At 38.5% G+C, this 18,480-nt stretch overlaps 1 protein-coding gene across 1 annotated transcript in view; it reads right to left on the bottom strand.

Annotated features, from left to right (window-relative positions):
* The window catches only part of slc1a7a (solute carrier family 1 member 7a), a 46,678-nt gene that overhangs the window by 6,840 nt on the left and 21,358 nt on the right, over nucleotides 1–18,480 (bottom strand). The window contains exons 3-9 of the mRNA XM_015016496.1: nucleotides 12,914–13,129; nucleotides 10,214–10,256; nucleotides 8,826–9,057; nucleotides 8,476–8,575; nucleotides 5,186–5,419; nucleotides 4,062–4,256; nucleotides 652–786 (exon numbers count right to left, since the gene is read on the bottom strand). Of these exons, the coding sequence (XP_014871982.1) occupies nucleotides 652–786; nucleotides 4,062–4,256; nucleotides 5,186–5,419; nucleotides 8,476–8,575; nucleotides 8,826–9,057; nucleotides 10,214–10,256; nucleotides 12,914–13,129 (1,155 nt within the window). The remainder of the gene's footprint in view (nucleotides 1–651; nucleotides 787–4,061; nucleotides 4,257–5,185; nucleotides 5,420–8,475; nucleotides 8,576–8,825; nucleotides 9,058–10,213; nucleotides 10,257–12,913; nucleotides 13,130–18,480) is intronic.

Genomic DNA, 18,480 nt, shown 5'->3' with positions numbered 1-18,480 from the left:
TTTTTTTTTTAGTGTATTGTTTGCAACCCAAGAGAGCACACAGCTAGCAATAAATCAATGATGAACTAAAACAAACTCAATTTCTATTTGCAGGATTTATTGTTTTTCTTTTTTCTCTCTTTCTACTAAAAACTGGACGACCAAAGTCTTCAGTCTGGTGCTTTAGACCTTTTTTTTTTTGTGAAGGTCAATTTTGTTAACAGAAGCTTCAAAAACTGATTTTATTTGTTTTGTTTATTTATTTTGGATATTTAAAATGTCTTCCAATTCCAGTATTAAATGTTTATTAGAATTTAAAGTTGACTGATCGTTGAAAATGTTTTCTTGGTTTATTATTCCAGATGTGACGGCAGCATTAGCATCAGTTGTACAATGGTTGGCAAAAGCAGCAGGGGGAAAATATGATAAAATGTATCTTTTGCCCTGAAGGCAAAGGGACATTTTTAAAACTTATTTTCCTCAGTCAGGCCACATGGAAGTTTTTTTTTAACTCCGGTCGTAATCTGTTGTGAAGCTTCAAAACGTTGTTGTAATTTGTTTTTCTCAGTCCTGGCAGCAGCAGTACCAAAACCGTGTCTAGATGATTCGCTGAACTCCATTATGCTTTTCTGAAGTGGAGAAAAAAGAAAAAAAAAGAGAGATTTTACTTACAAGGCCCAGTCAACAGCAATGATGAGAGTGATGTCATCGGTGGGCAGCCCCACGGAGGTCAACACGATCACCATGGTGACGAGTCCGGCCTGCGGGATTCCGGCTGCACCGATGCTGGCGGCCGTGGCGGTGATGCTGGGAAAGCGAGCGGATCAGTGGGTCATTGGGAAAAAACCCCAAAAAACAAATCACACAATCAGAACCGAAGGTGTGTGAAAGCTTCCTGAGCTGACCGGTGCACATTTCTTAGCAAGAGACTGTTGGAATAAAAAAACCCCCAAAAAACCAATTGGAACAGCAGGGGAAGTGCTTTCAAACACCTGAAGTGTTCTTTGTACTTGCCTCTTTTATTTTCCAGCAGGATTTTTATTTTCTTCCCTTCCAACTGAAGGTTACCATGCACTTTGAGCATTTCTTTTTTAAATTTGATTGGCACAAAATGCCTTATATTAGAGGAGTATTTTAAATTTTGGGGGCGGAAAAACAACCCCAAGCCTCAATTTCTTGAGCCAATTTGCAGATGTTACAAGCAGCGTGTCTATTTTTTAATAATCTCGTTACCAGAATGTTAATCTTCCAGTGAGAAGAAAGTAGCACTGAAGCTTTCTTAAGGTTGTTCAAAAAGCTGTTGGATGATCTTCAAGTCATACAAAGAATTGAAGATTTGAAGAATAAAATCTGGGCTTTGACTAGACCCTTGAAGTTTTTAGATACAAGAAGTCATTTTTAGATATAGTCTTCCCCCAACATTTTCAGTTTTAACATCTTTAATGATTTCCTCTTAGACGGGGAATAACTTGCCAGCATGATGCTGTAGGATTCACTATGCTTTGCTTTCCCTTATTTCTTTAGTTTTTGTCTCTTATTTTTCTAATTTACTACTTTGTTTTTGTAGTTGAATTTAAGGCCTGTGTCTAAGTTTTACAAGTTTAGCTACAAAGAAGCGGCATGCAGTTTAAGCTTTATCTCATAAAAGTAATGACGATTCTGAATTTATAGCAGTTGTTTTTTTCTTCTCCATTTTTCATAAAGTTTAAACTTCATCTTTACATCCAGCGTTTAAAAATAGACGTGGCCTTCGTTCCTCACCATCTGACATCAAATCAGAACAAACCTCTCCTGTTTTAGATTCGTTTAGGATCTTTGCACAAATGCAGATATCGAAAGAATAAACTGAAAAACAGTTAAAAACCTGCATTTATTATTAGATATTATATTAAAAACATCTTTTTAGATTAACCAATTTTTCGAAGCTTTTTTTTTATAAGATTGAATGACTACTAGAATTGTTTTTTTTTTTTTTTTTTTTTTTACTGTACAGTGACCTTAAGCGTCCTGAAAGTTGCTTTAAATACAATGTATTATTATTTTTATGATATCTATCGTTTTAAATTATTTTTAGACAGTTAAGAGCCATTGTAGAAGATCCAAAGAGCCTCTAAGTCTCAGACCCCTGACTTTCCCAAATAGGTTAAAAACAAGAGCAATCATAACATAGTGCAAGTCTTGCTATTCTGGCATTTTAACAAACTGATTATTTTTGGCAATGATAAAAACAGGATTAGCAAAACCAGAAAACGTTTAGCCTGATTTCATCTCAGACAGTGAGGGGAGGAAAAAAAGGCCTTTTTTTTTTTTTTTGACAGTTTATATAAACATCTGGTTTGAACCGCGGTCGCTGCAAAGCGGTCGGTTTGGACTCGTTATCTGAAAGCGGCGCTTCGGGTCGGGTTGGCGTACAGATGGAGGAGCTCCGTGGTCCCGAGCCAAGCGGCGCAGGGACAGAGAGGGAAACGATTATAATTCTGTCATGACATGTGAGATGAGTAATACAGGTCATGTGGGTTTTACAGCCGAGGGATTAGACGGAGGGACCGTACGTTGAGAGCGCGACCGTGAGGACAGGTCTGCTCCTAACGACGTTGCGGTCAAACGTGGCCTCCGGCCAGGTGAGGAGCAGGACATTTGTTCGCGCCTCTTTTCCTTGTTGCTAGCGGAGTCGGAGCATTTGATTTAATTAATTTTTTTTTTTTTTTTTGCGCCATCACCGAGCTCCGATTCATCTGAAATCAGATCAGACTAAGAGGCTCTCACACCAGCTGTAATCTGTGTGACATTTACATATACGAGAATCTACTCAATCCCATAATAGTATTAATAATTCAGATTTGAACGTGTGATGCCAAATTCCTTCACATGCTGAACTCGAAGCAACCCGGTCAGGCTGGCTGTGACTTCCTGGGATTCTGATTTTGTTTTAAGAAAATTCGGATTTGCTCTGAAATGCAATGGGTGAGCCAAGTTCCAAAAAAATAATCATTTGTAACAGAAAGTCAAATTAAGTTTATCCAAGTAAACAGATTAAATTTACTAAGTTGTCATATTAAACAAATTAAAGCGGGGTTTTCCTGGCACATATATAGTCCATTGTATAGAATAATCAAGTAGCTGTTACCTTCAGTTGTCAGAAAAATGCTGTTCATGTCATATATGACCTAATGGAAAATTTATAACATTATAAGATTATGTCGATGACTGCCACTTTAGGTTTATTCAGTTGTCATGTTAAACATAAAAAAGTAAGCTGGACATACTAAATTTGGTTACATTTTGCGAATTAAGTCATGTTTTTGAAAAGTTGTAGCTCCATTCTTCTTTTCCCCCTGTGGTTTAATTTTTTTTTAAGCTGAATTAATGCTTTAGTTATGAAATATCTTGGCATGGATTGTTTGCTGTAAAATATTCAACAGTTTTTTTTTTTTTTTTTGGGGGGGGGGGGGGGGGGAAGGGGTTCTCGACAATTTGGGTGGAAAAAATTTCCACAAGTCGGCTTTTACCACAAACGAGAGAGAAAAGTGAAAAGTGTCCCTGGGCCTTTCTGTTCAGAGAGTTGGTAGCCTGAACATGAAGCCCTGCAGTCGTAGTTTAACGATGCAACGTAACTGCGGAAACATCCTAACCTTTAGTCTTTAGTGAAAGGGAAAAAGAAAAAAATCAACACAGGATTCTGCCTGAAGGTAAATATGACACACTTTTAAACTCCCTGTTCTCATTTGAAGACAAACTTTGAAGCAGGCGTGTGAACCTGTAAAGGGCTAAGTGTTCAGGAAGCTTCTTTAAATTCACAAAATACAGAAGGCGGCAAAGCTTCATTAGCATGCTGAGCGAGAAACCACGCATACGTTGAACTCGACCTCATGTAAAAAGAAAAAAACCCTTAGAGCAGCTATTTAATCATGTAGCTTTTCTAGTTATTTAAACTGAAAGAACCTGCCACGAGGAAACTTTGAAATATTTGCTTGAAAAGGGCAAACCGAGCTAATATCACTTCTCCAGCCCACTGCCGCCCCTGAAGCTGACAATTCTTCACGCAGCATTCAGCGGAAAAGCCTGAGTTGTTTCAACTTTACCTGATGGTGATGATCTGCCCAAAGTCGAGCTCGTAATTATTCACTTGGGCGATGAAGATGGCCGCCACGGCCTCGTAGAGAGCGGTGCCGTCCATGTTGATGGTGGCCCCGACGGGCAGCACGAAGCGGATGATGCGCCGGTCGATGTGGTTGTTCTCTAGGAGGCACTTGAAGGTGATAGGCAGAGTGGCAGAGCTGCGGCACGAAGGCAGAAAAACAAAAGGTCAAAACAGTCAGTGGTGGTATGATTACTTATTCTGATTAGAACCACCCACCACCCCATGAGGTCAAAGCGCTAATGGCAGTTAAGTTTTCTTCATAACTTTAACTGAAGATCAAAAGAAGTTTTTTATGCTCTTATATAAACTCTGGCAGCATCCCAGAAGATACCAGATGCTAAAAGAAGTATTTAGTTTGTGTTGTCAGATTTACATTGGTGTGTATTGAAAGTTGATTGACTGTGGATTTGTTTAGCTGACTAAGTTTGTTTTCTTAGCCAGGAATCAGGCTTGTTAAAGACCTTAAGGCAGCTAAAAATATGGATGTAATAAGCAATCTGTTCATTTATAATATTTACTTTTTTAGAATGTACTACTTAATTTCAATATTAAGTAGTTCTTTTTTATTTTGGTAACCATTATATCTTTTTGATAGTTCAGATTCTATCACAAACATGTAGGTATTTGTATGTTTACTACACTATTCATACTTTTAGGTTACTATAACAGTGTTACACTACAACACTGACTTTTCATTACTAATTTAAACAGTTGCATGTTCTCAGCTCATCATCCCCCAACAGTGATTCATTTATCTGATTGAATAAATGAATTTATTCATATTTTTTTACTTAGTCGGATTATTTCTAATGTGCGTTGCTGCCTAGTTGTTTATCTCTGTCCACTTTAAACCTGAAATCTGAAATGTTTTCTGTAAATAAAAATTGCTGGGTTTTATTGATCTATAATTCTGGGCTAAAACGTCATAATAACTGTCCAGCATGATGCCAGCATCACAAAAATACGTCCATATGTTTGGAGGACATGTACAAAGCTCAAGACGACAAAGCCCCTACCAAGCTGAGTATCTGAAGAGGTACAGATGGATCATCATTTTGTTTTTACCTGGAGGAGGTGGCGAGAGAGATGAGCAGAGCCTGCAGAATCCCTCTAATGTACACTATGGGACTCTTCTTGGTGATGAAAAAGTACATGGCAGGAAGGATGAAAAGGCCATGGAGAACCAAGCCCATGACCACAGTGATGGCGTAAAAGCCTAGTTTCTTCCCCATGGCTGATGGGTCATCCATTTCCAAGATCTTCCCGGCAACAAGGAAGACGATGCCAAAGGGAAAATACCTGGAGGCGGAGGAGAAGAGAAGAGGAAAGCTTAAGAACTTGGACTCAAAATATAAGATTTCCCAAAGCCGTATTCTTCGTATGAATGTTGCTAGTGACCCTTAAACATGAAGTAAGAGCTGAACAAAAACATCGTCATGCTAGGGTAAACTGTTAGTCATCAGAAGTTAGCATGTTAGCAAAGGTAATTGTAGCTAACTGAATCTATCGAAATGACAGAAACTGAAATTGAGAAAAGATTTTTGGTAGCTGAAATGAATAAATATGGTAATTTGTGGGGAACAACACTAACGGGAACTATGTTATGCATTTATAAAACCAACTGGAACATACTGAAATGATAGATGTATCCTTTGTCTTTGTGTATATAAATCTATTTATTAGTCTTTTGAACTAATAGTTTGTTTGTTTCACACAAGCTGTTTACGTCAGCTATCAGCAAATTACGGCACTTCGTAATCTCATTGACACTTTCAAAACAATCTGTGGTTCAAAACATTCAAACCCACTACTGGTAGCAGCAAATCATCTACCAGCACAAACGGATACAACAATATGAATCCATCTCACGATTTGGGTTAAAGGTCACCAATCTAAATAAATGCAGAATGTCTCCGCTGGCAACGAGGTGTTTTATCCTTTTTACTGTCGGTTCTCATTCCTCGTGTGATCGTTGTTCAGTGAACCAGTAAATTCAAAATACATTATTCCAATGAAACAAAGAAGAAATGAACAAATGACTGTAGGTCTGAAGAAAGGGTGTTTTGTCTTCATAAAAGAAAAGTATACAGTTTCTTGAGTTTTTGGATCAAATATTTATGGATTTTTAGGTCTTGAATATGTTTTTAGTTTTTTTTTTATTGAAAAAAATGAATATTTTGAGCCATTCACAATAATATGAAAGGAAAAAAAAAGGGCTTACCAAATAAAAATACGTTATGGTGTCCCTAATATTTTCCATTTAAAAAGAAATAAATGTCATTAAAACTCTCATCCTATTTTTTATTTTTTTTCTTCTTTTCATCAGCTTCAGTCGCTGGAGGACCAAATTACTACCCGCTCTTGAACTGCACTCTGGGGCCACACTTTATAATAATCCAACATATTATTTCAGAAATAAAAACTATTTTTCCCCTCTATTGTGTGAAGTGGGGAAAAAAAACCTTATTGAGAAATAATTGTTTTCTCTACTGGTGCCCCTAACGATACTTTTGAAATGCATGTGACTGAAACGTTTTAACATGCATAAGCAGCCCAGGACTTTCTGTTTTCCTCATATACAATAATTATGATGTAACACTAGAACAACCTCTGCATATTAAAATTATTCTTTGCAGCAGGGAGTTTGTATCTTGAAAATTTGCATGTTTACATATATATATATATATATATATATATATATATATATATATATATATATATATATATATATATATATATATATATATAAAAGCAGAAATAACTGGGATTTAATCCCCCAACTCACAACTTCACTTAAACATGTCCAGCTATTTAGGCATACTGGAGTAATTAAATCTATATCCCAATGCTGCCAGAAGCACTGTAGAATTATAATGGAACAATAAATAATGATCAGTATTTCATTATTAGGATGTCTAACATGATGGGAATGACTGAGATTTGTTATATTCTATTTCATTTCTGAGAGGTCAAAGAACTTCCGTTATGACTTGAGGCAATATGTTGCAACGTTTTCTGCATCCCCGAGCATTTGGCTCTGGCCCCAAAAGGCTACGCGAAAACAGAAAATGACTGGCATTCCGTACAAGAGAAATTAACGTTACAAAAATGTCGACACGTTGATGCTTTTGTTTGCACTTTCAAATTCGTCTTGGTTATTGGGACAGGTTTGCTTGGGTGTTGCTGAGCGCTGAAGCCCAGTTTGCTCTGGAACTAAGCTGCTCTGTTGTCCGATGTTTTCATATTTAGAGGTTATGTGTGTGTGTGTACATCTTGCCACCACACAGAAAGTGAGGGAGGTAACGCAACAGCTCCAAAGCTGGCTGTTGGAGAACTGCACAGGACAGAGGCATCTTGAGGTTCACCAGGTCTTAATAACAACCATTTTCTGCCAACTGGTTGTTTGGGAGTGATGACAGAAAATTACTTTTCTGTCTTTTCATCACACAGGAAAACATGGGAAAGTCGATGCGTATCAGCACTAGGAGAACCATCCAGAAAATAAACTCAACTCAACACAGAAACAGTTAATCAGCCTTTCTTTGTTGAATTGGAAATTTCCAATTCGACAGCCCATTTATGGCCCTCTGAATGATTTTTATGCAGCTCTATAAACAAATCAAAAATGAAGACTCTGGCCTGAGAGTAGAAACTGATCGATGCAGATGGACACTTTTTAAAAAGTCTTTCATTTTCACAGACAGTCGCCCTATTATACAAAACACTAAATACAACAAATGAGTTTTTATTCATTAAATAGAGCCACAGACATCCAGCAACAATTAAACAAAAAAATAGATTTTTGAGCAGTTTCAGAAGAAAGAATCACCACATTCTTGTTGCTGAGTTTACCAAAAAAAAAAAAAAAAAAAAACCTTGCCCAAAAAACAAGACTCAAACCAAGACGTTACTACTGTCCTCTTCTGTAGTAACCCATTTACTCAAGACTCTTTTAACATATTGGATTGTCTGTGATTTCAGTTTTGTAAAAAAAACAATCTCGACTATTTTGTTTTTGTTGTTTTCGTAAAAAATTGCATTTTCGGTTTATTATTGTACAAATACAGAAATAAGAAAGAAATTTACTTAAAAAATAAAATTTTGTGGCCTCTAAGTGCTTTCAAAATTTTCCATAAGGAGTGACAGTCGTGCAAAAAAAAGGGGGAACTTTATTTTTAGACCGTTTACACCTCCCTTTAGATTAGACTCAATATTTATTCATTAATATACTTCTTTAGTGGATATATGAAAATTCAGAATTGGAAAAAAAATGTATATTAGTAAACATTGTATTGGGCTGAGTAAGGTGTGTTGTTGCTTTTATGTGAACTTTCTGTTTCCACTGTGACTCTTACCAGATGACAATGGCAACGATCTTCAGAACTGCTTCATTCAAACTCTGGCAAAAGTTGACCAACGCGCTTCCATTGGGTCCCATCCTGCCCAGCATTATTCCTATAATAAGAGGTTAAAAAAAAAATAATAACTACATTGCTGGTGTATACAGGGGTACATATTATGTTTACCTGGGGTTCACCTACAGGGAAGCTTTCAAACTGTGCTAATTGCTCACCAGGGGCGAAACGCGTGTTTCTAACTGAATCATTCAGAAATGTGGAGCATGCCCAGACCGTCACTTTGAGCTGCTGCTGCTTTCGGGTGTAGTGCATGCTAATGTTTGCAGGGGGGCGTGCCAAGCGCTCACCCATAGTCGCAGAAAAAATGACAATCCCCAGCACGTTCATGCCCTCGCTGGTCCCGGGCGACGTCTTCACAATGACGTCAGGAGGTGGCGTCAGGTCCAAGGAGAAGTTCTGAATGTCTGTGCCGTTGTCGTCCTGGACGCCATAGATGTAGACCCGCCGCGTGGTGGTCTCATCCAGCAGCTGGGCCACCGTCGGCTTGGGGATCAGCTCGGCCACTCTCTGTGTCCGATACTGGAGGACGGAAAAAAACAAGCAGGAGCCTCTAAATCAGCACAATAATCGGAGTGGAAACACTAACCACATGGTTGGGCTCTTTTCTTTTCTTTTCTTTTTTTTTTGTTTGTTTAAACAACCGACTGCATGCCATTTTCTCAATGTGATGTTTGTAATTTCTGATAATCCACACAACAAACACATGATCAAACAGAAGTCTGCACTGAACTGGGACAGACATTTTTTTTATTTTTTTTTAGGTTCACCATTTTAAAATTACACGCCATTATCTTCTGGTTTTGAAGATAATTATTTCAGACAAGATAATGACTTTACTTCCACACAACTAGAGATTTAAATGGTATGTATTCAAATAAATCAGACATTCAAATTCAGGATAATTATCCACTAATCATAGGAAACAAGAAGATTTCTTGTAAAGAGCAACATTTTTTAGATAAAGGAGCAATTAAAACTGATCAGCAAAATGTTGAGGTAGGAGAGTTGATTACTTCTGGCATCTGCATTATATGACAGAAATGAGGCTGTATGAGTTAGATGCAAGTGTAAAACCAAGTTGGATTTGTTTATTGCTGTGTTCAGTGACATGGCTAAGTATTGTGACAGGCCTTCTCCAATTTATTTGTGGAAAATCCGTCCAACTTTTTTTTTCATAGCGTATCAAAAATATTTGAATTGAAAAATGCGACTTGAGGAGGTGAAAACCAATGTGCACTGCTACTTGGCACACTGTTGGTAGATGTTTACGAAAGGAGCCAATCCAAGAGTTGCATTTATTTGTCTTGTCACTGATTGGTTGTACCACCAATAGCAGAAATAAAGATGTTAGCCTGTGTGGTTGAGCTAATATGGTTTCCACTGCCTGTTTTAAAGCACAGTAAGATATATTTGGTGTTTGAACTATTAAAATAAGCAGCTGTAAGCAATTTCAACAATTTGTAGATTTTAACTTTTTGGCAGTGGTTCCTAAAACCCGTGAATCGCCGTGCTGTAAACTAACTGTTTGCTAGCTTAGCACAAATGCTGTAGCATCTTACCTTCTACCTTTTTTTTGTTGGAAAAAAAAATCTATTCCTGCAAAATCTTAAACGACACCATGTATGATCTCCTTTCTAAAATATTTTATTACCATGTCATATTGATATTAGCTTACCTGTTGAAATGTAGCTTGAACCAAGTTTGCTGGAAACATGTTGCTGGGGGAAAAAAAGTTGGAAAAATTGATCAGTGACTGTCAAATGTCGTACTGTATGGGTTGAATGACACGGTTTCAACGATGCTACTAAATGTTACTAAGGCTCATGTGGGAGGACAGGCAGCCAGTGTGTAACTATGGCGACACATGCAGAAATACCGGAGATATCAAGCAGAGACTGAGTGAAGATGAAAAGGCTAATTAAGAAAAACTTAAATTGTATCAAAACACTAAACCTGTAAATGTCAAATATCACATGTAGGCTTTTATCAAACTATGGTTAAGTTCAAATGATCTTATGTTTTCATAGAACCTTGCTTTTTTGTTTCCGTCTACAGTTAAGTTCAAAGTTATTCATAAAGTAGCTGTTCAATATTACCAACACGTTTCTTCTGACTAATATGAATATTAATGCTGTGAAACGGGTCATCCAGAGGTCAGGCATGAATCTGATTGAAAAATCTGTTTTTGTAGCTGGAAATTAGAGTAAAAGAAAAGAAAGCGTCGGTCCTTCACCCTGAAGTTCTTTCCCTCGGGGGGGAGGGGGGGGATTTATGTTTTCGCATCCACCTGAATAATGTGCAGTTGCGCCACTGCTCTTGACTATTACATTATAAAAGCAGATTTTACACCATGAAACATCCTTTAAAGCAATAATAAACACATTTCACTCAAACACACTCAGCTTTTCTCATGGAGCAACAGAACATCACCAGATTGGGATGCCTCCAGGAAAATGATGAATAAACGGCATACTGCACCGCTGACATCCAAAAGTCCTGACCAAACAAACTGATGAGGATTTTCTCATTTTCTCAGTGTGCCAACAAGAAGGTCACTTGTTAACAACAGAACAGACCCAACGTGGTCAGAGATCCCCAGGCAGAATTCCATTTGTGGATCAACTTGCACTTAAAAAGTATTATTATTTTTTGTCTAGGGATTTATTACAGACAGAGTGAGATATATATATATATATATATATATATATATATATATATATATATATATATATATATATATATATATATATCAATCATCGCATGACTTCTGATCATTTTGATCAACATGGTTTACAGATAAGAACCAGAAAGTTCAGAAATGTTGAACTTAAAAATAGGATTTTAGATAAAGAGATGCCTTAATGGTCAGAGTCTCACCACATGGTTAGGAAGTGCAGTTTGTTCTGCAATACTCAAACTATTCAAGAAACTAAATTTTAAGGTTTTTATTAACTGTCTGCTGTGATCATCAAAATATATCAGTGTATGTTACTGTTCTGTCTAATAGATGAAATATAAATGTTACTACTTGATCTGAATTGCTAAAGCAAAGTAACTGTTCAATACTTTATTTGTGTTTACGCTCAAATGACTCGTTTGTCATTCTGTCCTTTTAAAATTTTATTCAGTCTTGTAGCCCCTCATGCCTGCAGGGGCCCTCAAGCACATTGGCCCTCAACAAGAAAGGTCAAACTGACTTTGAATCTGTTTGCACAATTACCTTCACGTTTCTGTACAATAATCAGAAAATAATCTCGTAAAATGAATCGAGGCAACGTTTGCCGTGAACCTGTGCCGCGTAAACAAACCGAACTGAAACGCTGGAACCGGTTGTAAATCCCACGCCAGTGCAGAGTCGAAGATGAGTAATCCTACGAGAGATTAAGACATACTGTATTCTAAAGAAAGCTTAGGAAACAGAGTGGGCGGAGTCAGTCAGGTGGGACTTCTTCACAAAATCCTCTGAACTGATTTAATTACAAAGAGAAACCGTAGCCTCTCCTTCCTGCGTTTTAGTTAATGAGCCACTCTGAGTTCAGAGCTCAGAATAAACGAGGCGCGTTTCCATTCATGCTCATTTATATAATGTGGCGGCGCGTGTTCGCTCACAACAAACACACCACTGTGCGAAAGTCAGGTGCTTTTGTGAGGATGCAGCTATAGCAGACCATGACTGCACGTTAGATGAAGGCAGTAAAGAAGCTTTGCGCAATAAATCCAAAGCCCAGCTGTGCTCTGTAAACACACACACACACACACACAGTTTGTTGCCTATTATAGAAGAGGCTTCACCACTGCACATGATCAGTACATAGCTGGATTTATGAGCTCGGCCAGTTTATAACCCTGTTTTGTTGTTTTTTTAAATAATTCCTGCTAAATGCAAGCCAAAATGGAATATATTTTAATTCTGGTTTTATAGCAAAACATCCTGAGGCCAAATTCCTAATTAAGCATTAGGTTTATTATAGTTTATTTAAATTACATAGGCGTATGCCTGTGTTTGTTCACGTTTTTGATGGTTTTTGATGGTTTTTATGAGTTCCTTTAATTCAGTTCTCCAGGTCTTGATTTGGTGGCGTTTGGCCGTAGTCCACCGTCTGACTGACACGACCCATGTTTTCCTCAGCAGGCCTGACCCAGGTTTACCTCTAATACAACCAGACTTCAGCACTAATTAGCTTAGCACAGTAACCCAGTCGCATGTAAGTTTCCAGGCCCCTGTAGTCTTAAAAGAGCAGGGTGGATCATTTAAGGCTGCGTTATTTTATATGTTTAATTTTTCTGTTTAATTCCACAAAATAATTTAAATCAGCCGGTATCGATACTTTTGCAAGGCCACCATTTCACAATGGATTTCTCGACGGCCTCTTACCGGATGAGGTCCAGCAGCGCATCAGCAGAACTCGTCATGGGCTTCTTGCTGTCCTCGGAGTCCTCCTTTTGGGCGGCGCCACCCGGATGTATGATGTACACCATGAGGATGCCCACCACCACGGCAACAAACGTGGTCCACAAGTAGTAGGAAATGGTCATGATGCCCAAGCGACTTGAGCACTTGGCATCCAGGGCAGCGAGACCTGACATCAAACTAAAGTGTATGATGGGGGTGGAGGGACACAAACAGGAGGGAATTCAGGAAAGACGGAGAGGAAAAAAGGAGGAGAAAGTTAGTATTTGACAAGCTTTGAGGAACTGCTTCCCTCAGAGCTCCTTTTCTACTGCCTGTCAAAGAGGACACTTTGAAACGGAAAGAGTTTTCCTGCAGAGGGAGATAAGCAAGAAGCACGAATGCTGAGTTGTGTTAGAAACGCTCAACTGACTCTTTGTGTGAGGAAATTATTCACACCGCTGTATTTAACGATATTAAATTTCCACCATAATTATGCAGCGTGCTTCACGTGAAAGTAAAAGCACGCCTTTTCACGTTCGCTCGGGAGCGACTGCAGCACTCGACGAAACTGAATGGACCCGTTTAAAACCTCAGAGGGCCTCCGTGTCGCCCCACTGCCTCAGCTCTCTGAAGTATGGCAATCTGAACACATTTGCTGTTGGGCCTTTCACAGTGACATAACTTTCCTTTTCAGCTCAAAGATTGGGGGCTGGGGAGGGGGAGCGGAACAAAAACAAAACAAAAACGCTTTTCACAGAATAAACAAAAAGACAAATTTGCATTCAAATTGGCTTTAAATTCCTTTTTTCACTGGAGCTATCTGGGTTACTTTAGAAGCAAACTCAGGAATACAAAAAAAAAAAAAAAAAGCAAGCAGGAAGCTTTCAGGCATAGCGGCGTCTCAGTCGGTGTGAAATGCAGCGAGCTGAAAAATGTCACTTCTGAGAAGTGAAGGTATGAAGATATGGAGCCAGAAACAAGTGCTGGTGTCACTGAAGCAACGCCTGGGAAATCCTGATTCAACTGAAAGCTCCTGTCTGATGTTTACCTATGTACTGTTGCAGTGTGATAATGAAATAAAACCGTGAAAATAAGTTATTTTTGGTGATTTCACTTGACTGTACCTTTAAGAAGACTATTAATCATTGCATTACAGTCATGTTACAAGCTAGGTGTTTGACCGCGATTAGAACAACAGGTGCCTTCAAGCTTTTCATCAACCATACAGCTAATTTCAAACAAAACCAACATACTATTGACTCACTAAATGTAAGAACCGGTTGGAGGGTTTAAAAGGAAGATTTTAGTTATCCGCGTTTAAAGGTAAAGACAATTAGTGTCTGGCTTTTTTTTTCTTCCTGTGAGCACAGCTGCCAAATATGTAAAATCTAAAAATGACAATGTAATGAAATGCAGCCCCAGAATCGATCAGCATGATGGTGTGGATGGTAGAAGAGGGAAAAAGAACCAAGAAAACCTTTCAAGCTGAACTCCAAGGCGCATGACTGTCTGATTGCTCAGTGGTTTGCAATTTGAACTTAATAAGCCCCATGAAAGAAGCAGAGGGATGCGCCTCTATTTACAGAAAGACAAAAACAAAACAAAAAAATCACGTCCACAGACAGAACTCGGAGAGAATGAAGGTGAATGAAGCCATATTCAATAGAATCAATTATCTAAAGCAAAGCCAGGTTTGTCTTTAAGGGAAGGTATTCTGTATTTTCCAGGCACATAGAGCCATTTCATAGCACAATCAAGTGTTGCCTGCAGTTGTTTTAAAAATGCAGCTGAACATAAATCAAACATAAAGAAAAAGAAAATTTTCTTCGCAATTTGGCACCTTGAAATTCGGCCTCTGTCTCTTTAAGAAGCTCCTCCTCTTTCCAACACTCGGACTTCAGGAAGTCACCACAACAGTGTTCCTCCGTCAAGTAATTTACAACCGTTCTTAGGAGCGTTGAACTGAGAAGTAGTGTGTATGATGGACTCAGAAGACGTGCAGTTAGTGTTTGCTAATTGCTGCTGCTGCTAGTCTGAAGGAGCTGAGTGGGGAAGTTGTGGAGGGGGGGTGGAGCTTTGTGGAAATAGGCGGTGCTTTGTGAGAGCAAGTCTTTAGGCACCCCAGATGGTTGCCACGGGAAAATCAAACATGCATGTATGTTTATATAAAAAAAGTAAATTTTACATAATACTTCCTCCCCTTTAAATATAGGATAAATAGTAAAAGGCAACTTAAAAACACATGTCAGTTTCACGTTATTCCAGAGGTACTTTTGTTTTTTGTGGAAGGGCGCCAACATTTGCCTGCAACTGTATCTCTGCTCAGTCTGTTGAGCTTGTGTGACAAGATTATCTGGCCGTCGGAGCATAATCTGCTCGCACTTGGCCAGTGTTGTCATGGACGTGTTCAGTGGGTCAGCACTTCATGGATTTTCAGAGTATGGAGGTTACACACCAATCAAAGATAAATATGTGACCTTATTACAGCGTAACAAGCTGCTAAACTGAAAGGTTTCAGACATCAAAAATAAGCTTTCCACGTGATGAAAGCAGTGTGAGGTGTTGCCAATCCATTGACCTTGGTGTCACTGCACAGAATTCAGCGTAGAAACATTCAGCAAATGATGTAATAGAAATGGTAGCTGGTGAATGTGAATCGGATGCTTTTTATGGGATCAGTTACCAGTGAAGATATTAAAGTTCCTGTTAAATAGCCTCAGCCCTCGTGTTTAATATATCTGATAACATATAACAAACAACAATCTGAAAGTTTTTTTTTAATTATTATTGTTGACCAGGTTGTTCTAATGTAGCAAGCAGTACAGTGAAAAACTAATTCTCACATATCAATCTGTCACAGATATTTTCATTGAAAAGCTGTAAAATCAGTCTTTTTGCAGATGAGTTATTTACTGCTTTACTGACTTTATCCTGTTTAAAATCTATAGTAATTCTCTCTTAACCTTCAGAAACACTTCCATAATTTAAAACTGCTCAAGATGGATATCGCTAACAAATCTAGGAAAGTTTATTCTGAGCCAATAAGTGATCTTCCAGTTTAGAGAGTGTTGATCTGCAAATATCGAGGCATCTGGGTGTTAATAATATTATACATACGGACTCAGACATTAGATTTTCTTTTTAGAAAGAATACTTATATCTGTTCATCTGCAACACCAAGTCTACTGCCTGATCCGAAACAAGTGTCAAACAACAGCAGAGATTTTCCAGGGGGAAAATACTTTGATTCTTTTTATTGACAAAACAATCAAATTCTTGATTGAAGAAACTCGTAAAACATGTTAAAAATTACTTTATCACAGAATTATATGTATTTTAGATGATTAGATGTTTGATTACTTTTTTATTTACTTGTTACACAACTTAAAAAAAGAAGAAATCCCATTCTAGATTGAAACACAATTCCAAATCATTTGAACACACTTAGTAGCACAAACGGTATCTATTTCTCATGAATCACTTGAACTTTGACTCGTTTAACAATCCAGACAACGATAATATAGATTTTCTACATGAAATGAGGCGACATGTGGGCAGTAAGAAAATCTGTTTTTCCCCCCCCCCACTTACATAATAACAGAAATGCTCTATAAGTTGTTGCTAAATGTTAAATACCTTTGACAATTTGTTGTAATGAGCTGAATGTTGGGATCAGACAGGATTTACATATAATCATAGATTGATGCACAGATTGTGAGAATACCCTCTCCGCCCGCCAGTATTCTGGACAACAAGCTTGGTGGCGGCAACGGCCGAGGGACCCAACCCCTCAGCCTGGCAGAGTACGATAAGAAAGAAAAAAACATCTCCAGCATTGTGCCGAGGGTCAAAGCAGCAGAGCCGTACAATGTGAAGGAACACACAAATGACGGGCGCCATAAGCCAAGATGTCTAAGGGCGAGAGGTGAAACATCTCCTGAGGTGGATCTGTTATTAAACTGATAACTTCCTCAGCAGAATAACAAGAGGTGGACGAGAAAAGACGGAGCGACCGGTGAGAGGCGGGGCCCCTGCTGGGCACGTTGAGCGAATAAAAAACATGAAAAGTTACAAACAATAATCAAGAAATTGCAGCTTACGTGTCCTTCTGATTGTCCTCCCAAGCTTACTTATGTTAAACAGAGTTCCATACTCACTATATGCACACTGTAACTCAAAAGTCAAATGTTAGTTCACCCTGTTTTGGTTCTAAACCTTTATTCATGATATTGTAGTAAATGTCATCTGGCCTCCTCTATGGCTTTATACTACTAAGCAGATTCTACTTCTATATTTTCTTCCAACATTTCAACTCAACTTAAGCTACGTCGTTCCAAATCACAACAAAGGTCACCTCAGTACTAGACCAGCTCTGATTCATACATAGGCATGCAAAATCAGCTTCAAACATCAGAATCCAATCATAAAGACAGATTAAGACTCATACATACTTTACAATCAAACCTACTTACAATATAAAGCAGTCGAATTTGGATTTAAAGCCCAGTTGATAGAAATCTAATGTCGGTCTTGTTCAATATGGTCTTGAATTATTGGTAGTTGCCTTCACTGTGCCATGGTGTATGAAAATCACTCAAGTTTATTTGTATAGCACATCTCAGCAGCAAGGTGGTTCAAAGTGCTTTACATCATAGGATAATTCCATAGACATCAATACGTAGACCCCTCATGGAGCGCTGAGTCATACGTAAAAGCTTCCGCCATCTTCTATGTGGCAGCAGAGTGATCGGACCTCCTTAAGTCCTGTGCTGTGTGGACTTATTTCAACGGTTTTACGAAACAATCTGGATTAATTCTCATTACCTTCCCCAGGTAAGGATGAAAGATCAGAATTACTTGACTTTGCAGCCAGAAATTCGCTTTTAAACAACCGAAAAATATTTCCTATGTAGCTAAATTGGCCCGAAATAACCGCTGATTGTTAGCTTAGCAGCTAACGTTTTCATACTGTTTTCTAATGAGAGAGAGGTGATGAAAAACCACTGTTAGAGGAGAAGTTCATTAGAAACCAGAGGATTTAGTGAGGAAAGATCAGTCAGGATCAGAGCCTGAGCTGCTGTTCTTCAGTCTGTTTCCCAGCTCATCTTCGCCATGTCGGCAGGGGCGGATCTACTGGGGTGGCATGGGGTGGCAGTTGCCACCCCAAACGAGAGCCTTGCCACCCCTGTTGCCTCCCCAGCTAGCGAGAATGAATTCAATAAATAGTTATGGCAAATCGGACATTAAGCGCATGAAACTCTTTTTTCCGACAACACTGAATGCAACACAATGTAACCTGACACCCACTGCTAAGTAGCGGGAAGTGCGAGAGAAGGACAGAGCGCGAGGGAGTATTGATGGATATATATATATGTTACTGGACTGGACATTATGTGATTTATCGTAAGTCACACACGCGCCATTTCTGTCCATTGAGTCAGGAATATCGGTGGTCAGGAAACTACTACAATCACGCAAAGAATCAGAACAACGGACGCAATGTTCAGCAGTTAGTTCAACCATAGATAATGGCAATAAGGGCTTCAGAT

Source organism: Poecilia latipinna, unplaced genomic scaffold (assembly GCF_001443285.1).
Source record: "Poecilia latipinna isolate Pla-1442-1.1 unplaced genomic scaffold, P_latipinna-1.0 Scaffold2027, whole genome shotgun sequence".
In the NCBI taxonomy this organism is placed as follows: domain Eukaryota; kingdom Metazoa; phylum Chordata; class Actinopteri; order Cyprinodontiformes; family Poeciliidae; genus Poecilia; species Poecilia latipinna.
Note: the sequence above shows the minus strand (reverse complement) of the source record. Positions and strands in the feature narration are given on the sequence as shown.